The sequence below is a fragment of the Leptonychotes weddellii genome, chromosome 3 (genome assembly GCF_054177405.1).
Source record: "Leptonychotes weddellii isolate Sample4059 chromosome 3, ASM5417740v2, whole genome shotgun sequence".
NCBI classification, from domain to species: Eukaryota; Metazoa; Chordata; class Mammalia; order Carnivora; family Phocidae; genus Leptonychotes; species Leptonychotes weddellii.
Window position 1 is genome coordinate 149,422,691 of NC_138371.1, and position 17,003 is coordinate 149,439,693.

The 17,003-nt window shown below is 45.7% G+C and overlaps 1 protein-coding gene across 1 annotated transcript; it reads right to left on the minus strand.

The window, feature by feature from the left end:
* Positions 1–12,791: 12,791 nt before the first annotated feature.
* POU4F1 (POU class 4 homeobox 1) lies at positions 12,792–15,043 on the minus strand. The gene is made up of 2 exons (XM_081815539.1): positions 14,834–15,043; positions 12,792–14,168 (listed from the first exon to the last, which is right to left on the minus strand). The coding sequence occupies exons 1-2, from the start codon at positions 14,954–14,956 to the stop codon at positions 13,029–13,031; spliced, it is 1,263 nt and encodes a 420-aa protein (XP_081671665.1). The 5' UTR covers positions 14,957–15,043; the 3' UTR covers positions 12,792–13,028.
* Between the last annotated feature and the right edge of the window lie 1,960 nt (positions 15,044–17,003).

Here is a 17,003-nt window from a genome sequence, read left to right on the forward strand (position 1 = left end):
CCATCTAAAATCCAATCAGAAATCAACACAGTTCCTCCAGGCATTAGATGATCATCTCGATTTTGCATTTGTAAACTGGGAGAAATAAATGTGACTTGTGGATACCAAGAGGTCAAGTACGGCTGCTCAAATATTTTTCTTACAAAATGACGGATTTATTAGACAAATAAGTAGCCCGGCTGATGCAAAACCCCCAGTGATTGAATTTTGACGTTAAGTCAACAACAACGCGAACTACATCAGTGCTTCAAGATTTAGTTATGATGGTAGAGATTACTGAACAAATAAGAGCCAGAAATGAATACAGATTTCTGAGGATCTGCCCCTGGCACCCTCTTCTTGACATTCTCCTCCATATGCTCCCCCTATCCAGATTGTATTCTAATTAAAGGACTTGCCTATGCCTTGTGATTGGAAAATAACTTTAAAATAATTAGGCATATTTTTCTGTTAAAACCAACAACAACAAAGAACAGGCTCAGAGAGAAAGCCAATTGAGTTTCATTGTAAATTCCTTCGTGGCCTGAAAGTCACCCACAATTAGAAGGGAGGGAGCATGCAGTGGGTGCTGAGTTTTGTTTTTTTTAAAGATCTTATTTTCATTAAGAATTTTGATAACTACTCTCCTACCCTTTCCACCCTTTCTCTTAAAATACTGGTTTCTAAAAGATTTGAGGGACTTGGACCATGTTAGTATCCCACTCGCGGATCTGAATCCACTGCTAAATAATTAAACCGACCGTAGACTTTCAGGAGTATTTAGATTTCACCTTTCCGGGGTCAGTGGCTACGCTCCACCCCACTGCGGCAGCCCTCGACCCTCCCCCCACCTGCTGCGACAGTGAGGGGGGAGGGGGGAGGGCTGGCCGTGGTGCTGAAAATCCTGCGTGAATCTTGTGGGGAGGGCACCATTCGTGAAGGCTTTTGCTCCTCATAAAAGGGGCTTAAATAATTGAGATTGCATTTAAGCATAAAACAATTCATTTCTTATCTTTTCCTGGAGAGAGGGGCTAATCTGCTCCTAGTGTGAAAATGTCTTTTATTTATTCTATATGGGACTTCCTTATTGCAGTGGAATTGGTGACTTAATTCCCATTTAAGTCTTCTTGAGCTAGCCAAGAACTCATTCCTTCCACCTTCTCTTTCTCATATTCATCAATTTCCGGCTATACTTGGTTCCCCCTAGTCTATGGAACTGTGTATTTTGCAAGGATAAATCCACATTTGATTTCAAGGCTTCATTTGATCAAGGGCTTGACACAATTTCTCTCTTTAGCTAGAAATTTGCTTTCTGGGTATCCAGGCCCAGACTGCTAGAGGCAATAAACTCGTAGTAGATCTTTATCTCAGATTTTATTTAAATACAGTAATAATTGTGCTCTGTTAAATAAGTTGCCATCCAGGCTTCTCTCCCAGTTTGTCATATTCTCCTCCCACATATGCATATACCCACAATTTCTACAGATGTTTTCATCATGCTGGTTTCTAAAATCATCTGTTGTATTAGTTGTTTTCCCAAATAAATAAACCTGAAAGTGCAAAATTGCTAACCCTGAAATACCAATAGAATTCATAAGTAGAAAGAAATGTTTCATAATTATTTGCCACTCCCCCGGATTAAGTAATAAGTTGTGCAATTGAAGCCCTTCTCCTACTTCTCTATGCTCCTTCCTTTTTTCATATTGAATAGTACCTTTAGTCCAATAACGCATCTGTTTACAGTTTGCCTGAACTTGTTTCTGGATTTATATTTAATATGCTCCTTAGGATGCAAAATTCCTGTCAAATTAAAGAGTGCTCATGTCTTGCCCGCTTCCAGCAAATCACTTGCAGCACCTAATAAATCCAGCTGGGGTTCCTTCCATAGCCCAATGCTGCTGAAATCATTATTGTCCTGCCTTGTTTCATGTCAGAGACCTCTTCGCCTCATCTGTCATGAAACCAATTTCACTTTATTTACATCCATTTGCTAGTTTAATTACTGTGCTGATGAATAGCCTGAAGGAATTAAGTTACGAGTCTTTGGAAACCCAAAGCGACAGATATATGGGCTACCTTTTAACCACAGGGAAAGAAATGAAGGCTAGTGTGGCATGCACCAAAATTTAAAGATAATAAGTGTTTCTCTCTACCCAGCTACTCTTGAAATTCAGGATGATCTTGTTCTTATGTATTCATCATCTCCTGGATGAAATACAGTGCTTCAGAACCCCTCATATTTACACATTCACTGCAGTTCTCTACAATACAATTCTCCATTTTTAATGCTTTTTTTTTTTTTCCTAAAAGAGCTACAGATTATTTTCTAGCTAAACCAAATAATCTAACATGCTGGTGTTTTGGCATCTGCCAGTGTTAACCTTTCCTTGTAATTGAGAACCCTACCTCTATATAAACACAAATAGGTGCCTTTGTAAAAAGGATTATTTAATATATCCAACCTAATATACAGCATAAAATACTCCACTTATATTCTATAAATGATGTAACAGATGTCATTTATAGAGTTTTTGTTTATCACTGAGCAGAATTTCACAATTATCTTCTTCAATGTATTTTTTAATCAAATAAGAGCATCCTGCTCCCTCTCTTTTGCAAGTCCAATATAATAGAGTAGTGAATCTATGTTAATGACAGAGGTTTTGTGATATGGTTATATAATCTGTGCTCTCAAATATATATAAGTAGTCAATCATTTGCATATATATTTAAAAACTAAGATCAATGAACTTTTCAGTCATTCCATTATCCCATAAATTAATACTGTAAATCATGCCTACTAATCATGACAACATTAAAAATCATCTTCAAGAGTATTCTTTTCTAAATTTTATCATTAATTATAGATTTTGAAACTTAAAATTAATAATCCAGAAATTAATTCCTCATATGATTCATCATCATTGGTTACCAAAAACAATAATACCTTAATTGATATTTGATTTTATATTTTCTGTTCCCCAGGTAGCATCACACATGAAAAAAATGCAACTTTTAAATTTAAGTGCCTTTATGTTTTCTTTTCATTGCTCTGTTTCTGACATTTTAAAATCAGTATTTTTGTAATGTGTTAAGTTTATAGCACATGACAAAATATATTCACCATTTCAAGACAGAATGTAAAATTTTTTCTTATAGACCTGATGCCTTATTCATTTATATCATCTTATTCATTTATACCAGAGTTATTAATTTTTACCATCTCCATGCTGAGTTCATAATTACTTCTAAGGTTGTGCAAACTTTTTAAACTATTTATCTAACCAAATTTTTTTTTTAACAATCAAGGGCAAGAGATACTTCTAAACAAAGCAGAAGTAAGAAATATGGGAGATTTAAATGCTTTCTCATTTCCTCTCCTCCTAAAAGAATTAAATACTTTTTTGTACCCAGTAGACTCTGCAGTTTCATTTATCATAAAGCCAGCCTAAAGGAAGGGATAAAAATGTAAACACTTTTTATTTACTATCAGAAGAATTAAGGTGGTGAAAACGCTACTGTACATGTAGATAAAATATTAATAAATTATATAATCATTACAAATCCTCTAGGTGCCTCCCTTCATGCCCTCCTTACATCCCCTAAATGCACATTTGCCCCATTTCCCCTCCCCCTGCACTTTTAATATAGTTCATCTACAAAACAACCTACATAACAAAACAACATTTTTTTGTATCAAGTCCTACTTATAAAAGTTTTGCAATAAAGGAACCCTAAAAGACCCTTCAGGTAAAATTTCCTTCTATTTTAATAGAACCAGATACTCTCCCAATTCTTCTAGCAGAGATTTATGAACAGTCTTTAACTTGACAGAAAGGAAATCTGCATTAGTTGAGTCTTCTTTAGCTGTTTTTATTCATTTTTTTATAAAAGAAATGAGAAATGGTGGGGGTTTAAAATGCTTTTTCTTCCCCTCCCCCATTGCTCTCATCCCCTCCCCCCTTCGAAGACCCTCTCCTCCCTCTCCAGCTCTTTTTGATTAATAGATCCATGTGGCTAACGGCCTGACATATGGTGTGCGAAGCAGCTTGAGATAGTACCTTAGGCATCCCCTACGGCCATTAACATATTAGGGGCTTATGTGCAGTCAGACAGTCAGACCTCATCCAGAGCTGGCGTTTTCAGAAAGGCTGCACCCCAGAGCTGTTTGATAGAGAGTTTCAATAATGCAGCACTCTTCAATGCGTTGTGTCTAGTGCTGAAACATTGGGACAGAACCAGAATGAAGTTTAGAAATGAGACTCAGTTACATTCAACAACAACAGTAAAAACTGTGCCTACATCTGTTTGTATATGGATATGCACGTGGAGGCGCAGCTTCAAGCTCACAAACATACACCAGCTCCTGAGTATTATCAGTAAGCAGGCAGCGTCACCTGCGTGGATTTATTTTGTTTAAAGATTTATTTTGTTTAAAGTCTTCTTTATACTGAAAATACTAACAATGCAATAACAGTACAGTTACTGATAGAGATTATTCAAAAGCAAAAATAAAATACAGCATAATGTTTAAGAAATAAACTTCTCTGAATCATGTAGCCTGATGTTTTTCCCTAGTAGAAGAAATTAAATGTATTTTTACATCTACAGCTTTGAAATAAGAAAAAGAGGAAGAAAATAATGAAAATTTTAACTGTAAAAGATGTGATCATATTTTAGATACATTTGCCCATCAAATCCCTGGAAAGGAGACTATTCTTGCTCTACAAAACCTGAAAGTTTACAAACATGCAAAAGTCTTGACAATAATTCTATAACTCTGAAGGTGGGGAAAGCCTCTAGGAGACAGAAATATATAGACAAACACACATATATGTATGTATGTATGTATCTCTATATTTCGTGAGGGAGATGATATTGAAAATCAAAGAAGACATCCCACTTGAAGCTTATTTCATTCACTTTAACGGTTTAACAGCATAACTGAAGCTTGAAATTCGCTTTACCCAACGTTCTTATTCCAGCCTCCTGCTGATAAACCACTGTACCCCTTTTGAACTGTACTCTGGTTGTTTGCTTGGCAAATAAATGCTGTTCCGCCCTATTAAACCTTTTAGGTAGTTTCATCTTCGGATTTCTCAAATACAGAGCTAATAAGGAGGTGCTTTGATGCTGTTTTACTTTCAAACTATAGCCTCGAGGCGTTGAAACGCGCAAAAGGTAACCGAAAAAGTAAATTGCCACGAGCAGGGCGCACCCTCCCTTTCAAAATCGGTCCGACCCTCTGCGGTGCACTGCGTGGCAGCCGAAAATCGCCTGTTCCTGGGCAGAACTACGTCCCGTTGGCAGCCCCTGGGGTTCTGAACCCGTGCCACGTTACCAGGGGGATGAGGAGAGGGGAAGTACTTTTAAGTTTAAAAGCCCTGAGATCCCTTGGGGGAGGAGACGGCAGGTGGAGGAGGTGGTGGAGGTGGAGACGGCAAAAGGTTCTCAAAAGTTGATTCTAGGCAAACAAATATCAGACGGGAAGTGAAGATTAAGATACAGCAACTTGTTTAAGCAGCCAGGAATAAAACTTTTGCATAAGGTGTGGCGGCGGTGTGCAACTGCTTGCTCACAGGCGCTAAGGCTGATCTCAAACACCGGGCTCAGCTTACACTTGGAGGGAAGACCCCGGCGCGCACTCTTGCCTCGCACACACTTGATTCCACTACACACACTACACACACACACACACACACACGCAAGCAAGCAAGCATGCACACACACAACCCCTTAGTTGAATATAAGCAAATGAAACAATTGAAACATATCTGTTTTCTTTAAAACTGGGATGAAAGAGTCTCTCGCTCAAAAGCCTCTCATTTCCTCTCACTTAGGTACATTTTCAGAAGAAATGCAAGCCCCGGGGAGATAACTCTCTGCCCAAGTAAAATAGATCCTACCTGCTTTTTAAAATGCCTGTATTTCCATTGCTAACTCATAAAACATATTTTAAGCAGGGTAGTTGAGCTCCAGTCTCAGCCTCAGAGCCCCTTCTCACATTCTGCTTCTCTTTCTTTCATGACAATGCTTTCGTAAAGTCGCATAAATGATCAAAATTAACATAAATCATTATTAGTTATTAGGATTTGGTCTAAATTACACTGTGAATATCACACCAGCCCCATCTGCCGCCCCTGCTCTCGCAGCAATAGATTGCAGATAAAATAAATGTCCTTACCCCATTAGAAGGTTCCTGTCTCTGTAGCCAAAAGCCAAACAAAAGCAATAAATACCGGGCTTTTTCTCTCCACTATTCAGCTGTGACTCTTTTCATCAGCTCTTCCTCTAGAAAAGCTCGATAGCTGTCTGAAAATATTGCATTTTATATCACCAAAGGGCGATTAATATTGCATTAACTGTATTTAACATTTTTTAAGCGCGAGTAATCTACAATGAGTTTCTGCTAATAAGTACAGGGGGTATCAGAACTACTGCAGACCACTTTAGATATCCGTATAAACATATTATTTGTCTCACACTTTGTTTTGTTTTGTTTTTTTAAATATAATGTTAGAGTGTAGCGCGCGATGTTTGAAGTGGAAGAAGCCGTGCTAATGGTCTGCTTAAAGTATTCTGACACTGACTGGAGACAGCCAGGTCCCTGCCTTCATTAAATGTTTATTGTCAACACTTGGCGGGGGCGGAGGAGGGATAGGGTGAGGAAAGACTGGTGTAAGTGTATTTCCTCGGCTGGAAATTGTCATCACTTTGTTTTAGTCTGATCCATGCCTACAAAAGTTTGTGTACGTTATGCTGCACAGTGATGCTGCCAGGAGTCAGAGTCACCAAACTTTTGTTTGCAATTCATTTTGCCTCATCAATGTGGGCAGTCTATCTCTTTTCCTCCTCCATCCCTTCTTTTGCCGCTGCTCCGTCCAAGCTCTCCTTTAGCAACCTCAGTTTCCCTTCTCCTTTCCCTATCCTCTTGCCTTTGTAAATCAGAAAGCTGCGACCCCTGGGGCATTTGGGCTTGGGGCAGAGGATGGATGGGACGGGGGTGCTTTTTGCTCCACCCCTGCGTTTGCAGGAGCAGGACTCTGGACTCACTACTTATGCTTTGCCAGCTTCTCTTAGACCGAGATTTTCCATCCCCCGTTTTGCGATCCAGGATTCTACTGAATTCTCCCGGCAGGAAGCAGAGTGGCCAGCCTTCCTCCCACCCTGGGTACAAATCCTTGCGTAATAAATTCAAATCCATAATAGGGCTTTCGTGGTGTGCACCTTAACTACAACAACAACAACAACAAAACAAAAACCAAGATCTTATTGCTTCCAATGATTTTTTTTTTTTAACGTAAACCAGTTTTGAAAGTTTCATGGTGTTTAAGGTGTCTGCTCGACTTAGGCAAACTGTGGGGAGGGGAGTATTTTTAACCTCTGTGAGCTACTAGTCCCTTCCCTTTTCTCTCAGGACATCCTCAAAGGCACTTACATGGTGGGAGAGGACTTCTGAGAGCTCCTAATTACCAGCTGCGGAACTCCAGCTCCCCTCTCCGAGGGGACTAGGAGCACGCAGCGCGCATGTGCGAGCTCCGCGCGCTCCCTGCGCACTCCGCGCGCGCCCCGTCCGCCGGGCGCTCCCAGCGGTCCGCGCCCCGCCTGCCACCCGCCACCCGCCACCGCTGCGCAAGCGCGCCGGGTGTCCAGGCCTTGGACCGCTGATCCTTTGGGGTGTTTGGCGGGCCGGACAATTCCCTGCCAGGGCCTGAAGGCTGGTGGCTGTCCCGCTGTTCGAGAGGAACTGCGGTCTCGGGCGGCTGGAAGCCTCCAGGCCGCGAGTTTCCCGGCAGGCGGTGGAGGGGCGCGGACCCGGCGCCCTGCGGTCGCTGGGCCGAGGCTCGCGCGCCTGGGGCGCTGGGATTCCCCGCGCGGACGGCCCCGGGTGGGTGGGTGTTTCGGAGGCAGGGGGAGAACCCTACACGGGTCGGGGGAGGGCGGGTCCCTCCTGGCTGCAAATTCTGACCCAATCAGCTCTGCCTGCGGTTTGCAACGGCACCCGCCCCATCCACCCGCTCGGAAGTCCGAAGTCTAGCCAGGATGACAAGTGAGCTGCCGACAGCTGCGGCTGGAGGGGAGGGAGCAGCCCCTCAAGGCGGCCCCCGAAGTAACTCCCTGAGTGCATGGAGCACTTGTCCGCTCCACTTTCAAGGCCCTTTCCCGCCCGCGCCCAGCCCTACAGGGCTTCCAGATTCCGGCTGAGGGAGAGGGAGGGCTGCCCGTCTCCCATCAAGTTGACAACAATTACGAAAGTTTTTAATTAGCTTCTTGTTATCATTCATTTTATTAATTTCCAGAACTCTCAAGCCATGAATTATTCAAAGGGCAAGGCAACCGGAGCGGGGCGGTCGCGCGCCCCCGCCGCACGTTCCCGGCCCGGCTCTGGCAGCGCCGCTCGCCCGCCGCCCCGGAGGGCGTGAGCCGGCCCGGCGCCGGCAGCCGCGGTGGCGCGAAGGTTTGATCAAATATTAAATAACGTAATTATTGCGACAAGGCTTATCTCGCAGGTGGAAAAGAGGCTCCCGCGAGAATTAGAATTCGGCTGCTATTTTTAAAAAATCAATTAAGCTTGCGGTCTCCTTTGAAACCGCCCGCGAGCTCTATGTGGCTCTCATCGTGGGGCTAAGACGGTGGAGCCAATAACACCCATAAACAGAACCATGTCAGATAATAATTGTGGTCATCACCTTTATCATCCCGCTGGCCACCAAGGCAATTCGAATGGAGTGGGGAACACTGCTTTTTACCAAAGTCAGAACTCACAATTCCCACTTCATGGACTAGACTATGAAAGCCCATCCCCAAGAAAGATAGAGCAGGGATGCTTCACGGAGGGTCGGCGGGAGAGGGCCGGGCGCCGCGGCAGAGGGCCATGGGCGGGGGCTGGCCAGGTGAGTCCTGCGGGCTAGGGCGCCCTTTCTTCTCTTGGCATAGCTACGTGTGGTAACAGGACAGACGTAGTCTTAATATCACGAGAAAGTATAAATTGATAGTCATGGCAGTGGGTGCGTACTGGGTTTATTTATGAGAGTGTAATCGAAGTTGAGAGCAATTTCAGAACACGCATTAAACAAAAATCTACTCAGAAGTTAGTTGGTGTGTCTTGAGGGCATCATTTCTTAGACCTAGAGAAGGAGCACGACCCTGAGCTAGGACTGGGGCAAAGAGAAATTTAAAATGAACGGATGCCATAAACGTGGCAGGAACATTTCATACTTATTTTTCTTTTGCCCATCCTACTCCACGACCGCCTGTATTTCCTGAGAAGCTGAAATACAAACGGAGCACAATTTTCCCACTCTCTCCAACTTACCTTAAGATTATTCTTTTAAAGTACGGGAGCCACTCATTTTACTATTTCCACTCACCAACTGGTTTCAGAATCTGCTTAGAGTGTAGTACCTCTTCACAACCAGAAAACTTTGAAAGGCCAAGTATGCTGAGTGACAAGCCTTTGCACTCTCTTCAGGAAGACGTTTGTTTGCTTGTTTGTTTCTTCAGCTAAATCGACAAAGGTGTTGTAGAACAGTCTTATTATTCCTTCCCAAGGTACACAGATTCACTCACCAGAGAGCAAAGTATTTCTGTTTTGCACAGTTTCCTACTACATAAAATAGGAAACTCTGCAAAGCATATGTTTTCATGATGTTTTATTAACATAATATTGTCTTCTTTTTATTTGGTAAGGATTTTAATACAAAACAAATACTTAAGTTATTATTACATACATTGGTCATCATTATATAATACAAATGTATTTGCCTGCAACATTTCTGTTTGGAGCAGATTGAAAAAAAAAAAAACAGGCTTCGTAAATCTTTTCATTTGTTCATTCCTGGTTCTCCAACAATGAAATCCGGTCATACTTTCCTATAAAATAACGGTTTGTTTGTTGTTTTTTTTCTTTACAAATGCATTTTATTAAAAACTTTGATGACATCAAGTCAATAACAACAGAAACAAATCAATTTTGATGGAAGAGATCTATTTTGAAAAATACCTCTAGTGCTTTTTTTTTAAACATTAACAACTGTTTAAAATCACAGCTTTTTAAATGTACTATTCTTTTTTGAACATCAAGTGTTTTGTTTCACAGATTTGCCGGTGAAATTAAAAAGATTTGGCTAAAATAGGATGATGTCAGAAGATATAATCCCAGCTATTCAGAAACTTTGTACATTTGGCATCTGATCTAGTCCGGGGTCCCCAATAAATAAAGTATCTCTGGTCTTTCTGGAGCAGTAGGTGGCACACTAAATGTTTCAAATGAACACAGGCATTTGACACGGTGGCTGGACAGATCTGATCTGTGGATGATTTTTTGTATTTATTAACCTCCAAAGCAAAGTCATTTAGTTACAACATTTTTTAAAGAAATCTTTATAGGCTAGAACAACACATAGAAACCTTCAAATGCCTCTTTCCCTGAACCTCAATTTAATTTGGGGGAGGGGGACCTGGTTATTTATTACCTTCCACCACTTTGAAGTGAGTGCTGTGGTTTAAGAGTTTCTGCAGTTTAAAAAAAAAAATTGATAAACACAGGCAACTAATATAGAATTCATTTTATTCAGAGCACCGCTTTTCATATGAGTTATCTGAAAGTGAATTCTGATTCAGCAGAAAAATACATCATTCTCACCCCTTCCTCACTTTATATCCCCCTTTCAATATCCTCCCCTGTATTTGTGGTTGAACTGAATCTCATTTTTTGACCGCCTTCACCAGGACTTGGCCCAGTATAAACAAAAATGCACCCAAATCATAAAACTGCTCTTCTTTCAGTTATGTTTTATTTGTAAGCGTACTGGGACACATTCCCCTGTTGTATTTTGGCGCACAGAAATGGTTCTAATAGAAGTGGGGAGGGGGAAAGGTAATAGAGCAAAGACATAACCAAAGAGAAAGCTCAGCAGACATACATGGACAGGTAGATCAATCCGTGAGACATTTCAGGATTAACACTGGCAGTTTGTAACCACTGTGTGAGTGTGTGCATTAAAGAAAATATTTACAGTAGTCTTCCTTTTTTTTCTCTTCCTCTAAATACAAGAATATGACAAGAATGTTGTGTTTTCGGTGAAAACAGGCAGTAGGCTGTGAAATCACACTATCCACAAAACGGTCTATCAGAAAGCTAGCCCAGTTTAGTGCTCAGTTTCAAATGCATAGTATGTTTGCGCTGCAAACAATGATATACAACGTAATTAAATAAATAATGCCTAACCAGAGTGAGACCTAATTGTGTTTCTTTCTGCACCTTTCAGATCATGCATGATTTCAGTCTTTTAAATGGCAGAGTTTTCCTTTTCTCATTTGTTGTTTTCAATTTTTTAGTTATTAAAGGATGGTAATACACCATCTCCACACGAGATCAAAAGAGTATCTTGTGCACCAAGCAGGCATTTTACCTAACCACCTTCAACTGTCTCTCTCTTTTTTTTTATCCATCAGCAGTTCATAGAGTACCTTGATTATTACTATGAAATACTATACAAGATTTTCTATTTGGGAGACTGATAGTGCAAATTAAAGTTCTTGCTACCCAACATTTATCCCCAGCAATAAATTACTTTTGAATAATAATAATAATAATAATAAAACACAGTTTTGTTCTGCTTCCCCCCCAACATGCAGACCCCTTTGAAACAAATGGAGGGCTTTAAACCTGTCTTCCTCTCTTCTGGGATTTAGTTGATTTTTCTCCCAGCCAAGTCCTGCTCCAACTGAAAGCAGAAACTTTCCAGTATTTCAACGATCTCATGTTCTTCAAGAGAGAAAGAAAGGGTACCTAGAAGAGCAAGATGGGTCTTATTCTGGAGAGAAAATGGGGCACAGTATCTCTCCTAGTGTCTTCCACCCCATCAGTGTATTTGAATCAATAGGGGGAAAAATCAGTAGGTAGTTTAAAATAAACCACACTCAGAAAAATAATCGAACGGTCACGCAAGTTCTATGGGGAGGGAGGGGGAGCTTATTTTGAAATAATCTTTTTTTCCGGATCTTAGATATATGAACAAAAATGAAAAGAGAAAAACCTTGTTAACTTGTTTTATTTTCCTAGAACAAAGTATTTATTTCAGAGCCCCCAAATTCTGCTGTTTAGTCAGCTCAAAGACTGTGTGTCTGTCTCTCCCTAAACATCCCCACCAGAAGAGTGCCCAGGCCACAGCAGCATGTATAGGCCAGATCGCTGGAAAACTTGGGACTCCTGAGTAGCCTCCCTCTCCTTTAGCTGTGCCCCCCGCCCCTCACTTTCTGGCTGTGGAGAGCAGCTATCGGGGTGTCATTGGAACGGAGAAAATAAATCAAAGAGGACAAGGACTGGGCGGAGGTGAGACTTGGGGGGAGAAAGTAAACACAGAGACAGAACAACTAGCTTCACTACCCAGAATTTCACCTTCTGGTTTGTTTGGTTTTTCATTTTTAACTCAGTTCATGTATGTAGGGTTGGAGTGGGTGGTAATAATAGTGGTGCTCTCTTTTTTCTCTTCCTTAGGGGGTAATGAAGCTGCAGAATACGGCTCCCCAGAGTTAAGTTTCTGAAGTATTTTTATCTTTTTGTTCTGTTTTGTTTTAGTTTGTCTTTGTCTGGTTTTGGTGGTTGGTAGGTTTGTTTTTGTACATAGTCCCTTGGTCCCCAGGAGATTCTGACAAGTGTCTCTGGTCAAAAACAGTCCATTTCCCTACTCTTCCCGAGTCTCCCCACCCCCACCCTAACCCCCAGAACCAATCTGCTCCTCAGAACCCCTCCTCCAGTCTCTGCTTTCCTTCCCCTCATCTCCCCACTCACCCAAATATTCCCCCTTTCTCCCCAGCTTGGCTCTCCGGTGTCCACACGCAGCACCGCAGTCCTTTTTTTGGGGGAGGTTAGTAAAGGGCAGGGAGAGCAGAGAGGGGGTAGAGGAGAGTGCGCTAGGAGGGACTCCCCAAATGCAAGCAAGATAACGGACACTCCAAATCTAGGGGAAACAGGCTCAGGGAAAGGCCCCGAAAAGCCCCTTCAGCTCCCCGCTCTGCCCCGCCCTGCACCTCCCGCTCCCCCCTCAGTAAGTGGCGGAGAATTTCATCCGCTTCTGCTTCTGTCTCTGGTTGCAAAACCACACCCGCACCACGTTCTTTTTGAGGTCCAGTTTCTCGGCGATGGCGGCGATCTTCTCGGAGGAGGGCCGGGGTTGTACGGCGAAGTAGGCCTCGAGGGAGCGCTTCTCCGGCGCTGCGATGGAAGTCCGCTTGCGCTTCTTCTCGCCGCCGTTGAAGAGCTCGGGCTTGTTCATTTTCTCGCGCTGCGCGCCCTCGGCCTCCTCGAGCCACGCCTGCAGGATGGGCTTGAGCGCGATCATGTTGTTGTGCGAGAGCGTGAGCGACTCGAACCTGCAGATGGTGCTCTGGCTGAGCGAGCCCACGCCCGGGATCTTGAGGTTGGCCAGCGCCGAGCCCACGTCGGCCTGCGTCACGCCCAGCTTGATGCGCCTCTGCTTGAAGCGCTCGGCGAACGCCTCGAGCTCGCGCGGGTCCGTGTCCGAGTCGCAGATGGACGCCAGGCCCGCCGCGCCCACTACGGCCGCAGCCGCTGAGGCCGCCGCCACCTGCCCGGCCGCCGCCGCCGCCGCCGCCGCCGCCGCGCCGTGGTGCGCCGCCGCCGCCACCAGCCCGGGGTGCGGCAGACCCGACGGCATGTTCATGGCGGCCGCCGCCGCCGGGTGCGACAGGTGGCCCAGGCCGTGCATGTGCGGATGCGGGTGCGCCGAGCCGCCTAGCAGCCCGCCGCCCGGGCCGCCGCCGCCGCCCCCCGGGCCGCCGCCGCCGCCGCCCCCCGGGCCACCGCCGCCCGGGCCTCCGCCGCCCCCCGGGCCGCCGCCGCCCCCCGGGCCGTCGTGGGCGCCGCCGCCGCCGCCCGCCGCGCCCGCGCCACCCGCGCCGGCCATGAGCGCGAGCGAGGGCGACGAAATGTGGTCCAGCAGGTCGCCAGGCTCGAGCGCCTGGTGGTGGTGGTGGTGGTGGTGGTGGTGCGCCAGCGGCACGGTGGACGTGGACGTGCATGGCACGCTGTTCATCGTGTGGTACGTGGCGTCTGGCTTGAATGGGTGGCTCTTGCCCTGGGACACGGCGATGTCCACGGCCGCCAGCGCCTCTGCTCGCGCCAGCAGCGTTTCGTCTAGGCTGGCGAAGAGGTTGCTCTGCAGCTGCAGGCGACACAAACCAAACCAAAACAAAAAACAAACAAACAAAAAAGGCAAAAACACAAAACAAAACCACACACAAGCCGGAAAGCACAAGCAAAGGGCAAACCAAACACAAAGCAACCAAAATAACGACAACGGGGGTGGGGATAGCGGAGACCGGGAAAGATGGAATGGGGAGCACATTGAGGACGAGACAGGAGGGACAGATGAGAAGGGACGTGAGTGGGGGGAGAGGGATATGGGCAGGGGAGAGGGGGGCACAAGAACACATTCGGGGAACCGGCGTGGGAGACCAAAAAGGAAGGGGAAAAGAAGAAGAAATGGAGATGTAACTCGCAGCTGGGGACCCGTGTCACGCACCCGAACACGCACAGAGACCGCCTTTCCGAGGCGTGAAATTAACAGAGAAAGTGGAGGGAAGTCGAGAGTCATGTCCCCAGCGCTTCCCACTCTGATCGCAGGCGCCCGACACGAGGCAGAGGCGACGGGAACACGACATTAAGCGCCACCGGACAAAACGTGCCTCGCCGCGGGATTCCTCTAAAAATCCCTGCCCGCAAAACCCAGCACCGGGACCTGGCGCGCATCAGCACCCGACATGCAGTGTCTCGGAGACGGGGAGGGGGCAGGCGCGCGGGCCGGAGCCTCGGGCGTGGGGCGCTTACCGGCGGCGTGGGCAGGCAGGCCCGCCGGATGGCCTCAGAGCTGGAGTGCAGCGACGGGTACTTGTGCTCAGGGAGGGTGGGATGCATGGCAAAGTGAGGCTGCTTGCTGTTCATAGACATCATCTTGATGGCTTGGCATGTAAATCCACAAACACTCCGAAAGTCTGCCGGAAAGTGCGCACGCCGGCTCCCCCGGCCTCCCTTCGGAGGCTGCAGCCGCGGCGGCTGGCGGCGCGGAGGCGGCGGCCGCGCCGGGGGCTGCTGCTGCTCCTCTGCTGCCGCCGCTGCTGCCCGGCGCTCCCTTTGACCGTGCAGAGCGCCGCGTACCGGCCTCGCGATCCCACTTCTCCTAGAGCTCTAGCCCCGCGCGCCGACGGGATGCACTCCTCTTACACCTGAGCCCCACTTCTCGCGGCCGGTTCGGGGAGCTCTCGCGAGAGCTCCCGGCCCCGCCGCGCTGACAGGCATCAGCTGTCTCTGTCTGTCTGACGCGCGCTCTCTCTCTCCGCGGCGCCGTGCGTCTGAGCGCGCGCGCACTCGCCCGGCCGCGACAGGCGCTTGGGAGCCGCTCTTATAGTGACCACCAGCAAGGACAGCGCAGGTGATGCACCTGTAGCTACCCGGGCATGCGCACTGCACGCCTCACCTTTCCCACCGCGGCCCTGGAAAGATCAAAAAGGCTAGCTATTGTTTCAGGGTACGCACCTTTTAGGGGGAGAAAGACAAGATGCTCACAGCCCCTTGGTGCTTTGCCTCTCTCAAACTCTCCCCCATCCCCATCGCAAGCCCGGAATATATGCGCATTACTTAGGCACACCTCCGCTCCGGGATGTCTAACAAGCTGTTATGTAATGTATACAGCTGGGTATTTGTATGTTAAATTATGCCCGCGCATTCCTCTGTATACAGTATAAATAACAACACAGAAATGCAGAAGATGCTGTCTTTTGCTGCAAGAACCTGTTTCTTTCAAGGTTTATAAATAGGTTCCAGGAGAATAATCGCGGTGACAGACATTTGTTTGAAGCAGTCAGACGCTGTTGATTTCCACATAATTTAATTTCCTCCGCATACTTTGTTGTTGTTGTTGTTGTTGTGAATATAACTGTGTCAGGCACCGACAGTGACAGCCACTTAGGAGCCACAAGGAGCGTGTGCTTTCTACTAGGGAACCGCTGTTGAAATGAAATTGTGCATTTCTCTTATTGTTTGTCTCCTTTAACCGTGTACAAACCCACATTTCAAACGAGCTCCGGGTGATCTGAGGCTTCTAGTAATCAAAAGGAAAAATAGTTAACAGAGTGTTGTTGGGATCCTTCCCTCTCCTCAGCGTGTACACACACACACACACACACACACACGAACTTTATGCTGGAAACTCCCGGAGAAGGAAATCGCTTCAGAGAAAAAAGAATTAAGATGTTGAAAAGAGAACTTTCTTTTCCCTTCCATCGTTTTGGCTTCTTTGCTTCTTATCTCTGTGTATCTGTGTGTGTAGTTAGATAGATAGATAGATAGATAGATATGTATATATATGCGTACACTTCTCCAATAGGAGATGGGATCAAGCCAGTTTATAGGAAAGTGTGATTAAAATATTAATTCAAACCAATTTGAAAGAAAGAAACCTAAGCTGTGGTCCAGACTTTTTTATGTATTCTCTTATTGTGAAATCAAAACCTAAGAAGAATGAATCAATTAGCCAACCTGTTATATGGCCCTTGTGTGGCAGGCAGATCAAGGGCCTCCAGGGAGAACCACAGTTCAGGTGCCGAGTCCCCAGGGACACAGAGCTTGCCCCGGGTGATAATAACAGCCCAGATGTTATCACATCTGCGGCAGGAGAGCTGGAGAGCAGCAAGGGGCTACTTATGGGGGAGGCAGAGATCAGATAAATAATCTTTCTGGTCTCTCCCACACCAAAGAGGTTTGTATTTCCACCAAAGAGCAGATCTCATTTCCATAAACCTCAATTTGCGTTCGTGTGGATCTCTTCTTCGGATAAACGTGTCCGTATTTAGCATACCCACTCAATACTCAAATTCCAAGAAAGGCCCCCAGGCGTCACCATGGCTTTTTCTTTCTTTCTTTTCTTTTCTCTCTACCCTCCTCCCCCATTGCAGCCAGAGAGAGGAGTAAGAAAGATGTTCACTTGCTGGTGCGAGAGGAG